The sequence below is a fragment of the Ranitomeya variabilis genome, chromosome 7 (assembly GCF_051348905.1).
Source record: "Ranitomeya variabilis isolate aRanVar5 chromosome 7, aRanVar5.hap1, whole genome shotgun sequence".
Lineage (NCBI taxonomy): Eukaryota > Metazoa > Chordata > Amphibia > Anura > Dendrobatidae > Ranitomeya > Ranitomeya variabilis.
The window spans coordinates 27,719,294-27,721,677 of NC_135238.1; the positions used below are offsets into that span (position 1 = coordinate 27,719,294).

Genomic DNA, 2,384 nt, shown 5'->3' on the forward strand with positions numbered 1-2,384 from the left:
CTTCCACGTAGTCAGCAGAATACGATGACTGAGCAGCGCAGAGTCCTTCCTTTATCTAGCGAGTGAGCGGACCGGAGCGAGAACCGCAGAGATGACGCGTTTCCGGGGCGAGATTTCTAGTTCTAAATTTGCAGTTGCTCCTCCCTTTCGTCTCTGATTGGTTGAGCACAGAACGGTTGGTGATTTTGAATTTCCCGCTTATTGTCCCCTTATTTTCCCGCTTCTCTATTCTTCTCATCTCGGCGCCGCTGCTAGATCTGTTTAGATTTTTTTTTCATTGTTATTTCTGTTGCTATTTTCCAGCTTCTGCCAAATGTTAGAAAGTAGAATAAAAAATATATTTTAGGGACAATGACCTACAGAAAGCTCATCTGATCCCCGGCAGTCACTCATCAGTACACGTGGTGGCGGACTAGCGGCCATTACAGAGCAGGGAGATGCATGTAACCAGACCCCCGGCGTCTCCAGCCCTGGAGAAGATGGGGAAACTCAAATATACGATAATTACATAACGACCCACCCACCACAAATGTGATCTGCAGCGACCATCGCAGCGCACGGGGAGGGATCTGCTCCGATCAGTGTCAGGCAGAATAGATTCACATAAAGGCGCCATCTGGGGGACCAATGAGGTTATTAACAGAAACTAAGCGCAGAGATCTCCGATCACAACACAAGAGAACAACCTAAAGCCGCAAGACTGCAGGGCGGCACTAGGACCCAGCGCGTGCGATAGCGGATTGTGATCGGGTATGATCCTCAGGAGCGCGAGCAGGAACCGAGCGGGAATTTCAAATCCACCAGCGGATCGGTAAATGACCACGAAACCTCAGCATAAAGATCCGAGCTCAGGAACCGACTACTCACCGATTACTTTTACTCCATTAACTCCTTAGTGACCGCGTTCCTGTAAATTAGTGATGGGTAGCTCCTGAATGAGCCGGCTCAAAGAGCCGGCTCTTTATAGTGAACCATATGAGTCGGCTCCTGGCAAGGAGCCATATAAATTTTAAACGGCTCCTTGCCAGTTCCACAGACAGTCACTGATCCTATTTAGCCACAACCCCAAAGCGGAGACTGACAATGCATCCTCCTGCCCGTTGCGGCCACCTGCTGCATGCATGCAGTACTCACAGCCTAGCCTCCCCCATTGCCCTCAAGCCTGCCTGCCCATTCACATTAAAGTTCACAAAAACAAACTGTACTCTATGTGACAGACTGTTGGAATTAGTGTATGTGTCAATTCTTAAAGTTGCTATCACATCTTGAGACCATCAATTCCGCCCAGTGTGAACATGGCCTAAAATGTGTCACTGTAAGGCTACGTGCAAAGTCGTATTCTGTTGCTGATTTGCAGGTTGATTTTGTGTTTGTTACTTTTTACAGCAAATAATATAAAATCTGGTTATTCTGGAAATTATACTCTTTTATGTCATAAATGGCCATGTGTGAAGATTTTTGCTAAAATGATGGATTAAAACATTCCAGAATTTGGCTGTAAATTAAAATGCAAAGGTAAAAAATGAAGAGCCATTTTGGGAGCCAAAAGAACCGGTTCTTTTTGGTGAGCCGATCCAAAAGAGTCGGCTCACCCAAAAATCGCATTTTACCCATCACTACTGTAAATCCACCCCATTTACGTCTACGCTGTACAGAAACCGCGCCTCCACCACCACATACCCGGGTGTGCACTGTACCCTGGCCTTCTAAAACGTCGGTTATGTTATAGATGTCGGACACTTTTGGACTGGGTGAGAATAGAGAAGGTGCGGAGAGGTTATTATACTATCGCTGATCACCTACAATATCGGAAGCAGCAGCCGCCGTCTATTACTGATCGTGACCGCGCTCCGTATATGGAGAATACGCGCAGAAAAGGACCGTTCAGGAGTCGGCTCATTTGTGGGAGGATTTGGTGGCTCTGAAAAGAGCCTTTGTGGTACAGTCAGGTGTGGAGGACAGATCTAAGCTCTCTCCCCACGGATCCGGCGGGCCAGCTGGATGTCTTTGGGCATGATGGTGACCCTCTTGGCGTGGATGGCGCACAGGTTGGTGTCCTCGAACAGCCCCACCAGATAAGCCTCGCTGGCCTCCTGCAGGGCCATCACGGCCGAGCTCTGGAAGCGCAGATCAGTCTTGAAGTCCTGGGCGATCTCTCTCACCAGTCGCTGGAAGGGAAGCTTACGGATCAGCAGCTCGGTGGATTTCTGATAGCGGCGGATCTCACGGAGAGCGACTGTTCCCGGGCGGTAACGATGGGGCTTCTTCACTCCACCAGTGGCGGGAGCGCTCTTCCTGGCGGCCTTAGTGGCCAGCTGCTTGCGGGGAGCTTTCCCTCCGGTGGATTTACGGGCGGTCTGCTTGGTTCTGGCCATAGCTCTGTA

At 49.7% G+C, this 2,384-nt stretch overlaps 1 protein-coding gene across 1 annotated transcript; it reads right to left on the minus strand.

The window, feature by feature from the left end:
- Positions 1–1,942: 1,942 nt before the first annotated feature.
- LOC143784806 (histone H3) lies at positions 1,943–2,384 on the minus strand. Its single transcript, XM_077273415.1, has one exon. The coding sequence runs from the start codon at positions 2,373–2,375 to the stop codon at positions 1,965–1,967; it is 411 nt and encodes a 136-aa protein (XP_077129530.1). The 5' UTR covers positions 2,376–2,384; the 3' UTR covers positions 1,943–1,964.

What these genes read in the sequence shown, in the direction of transcription:
- LOC143784806 (XM_077273415.1), bottom strand. Translation starts at nt 2,375, where the DNA reads ATGGCCAGAACCAAGCAGACCGCCCGTAAATCCACCGGAGGGAAAGCT.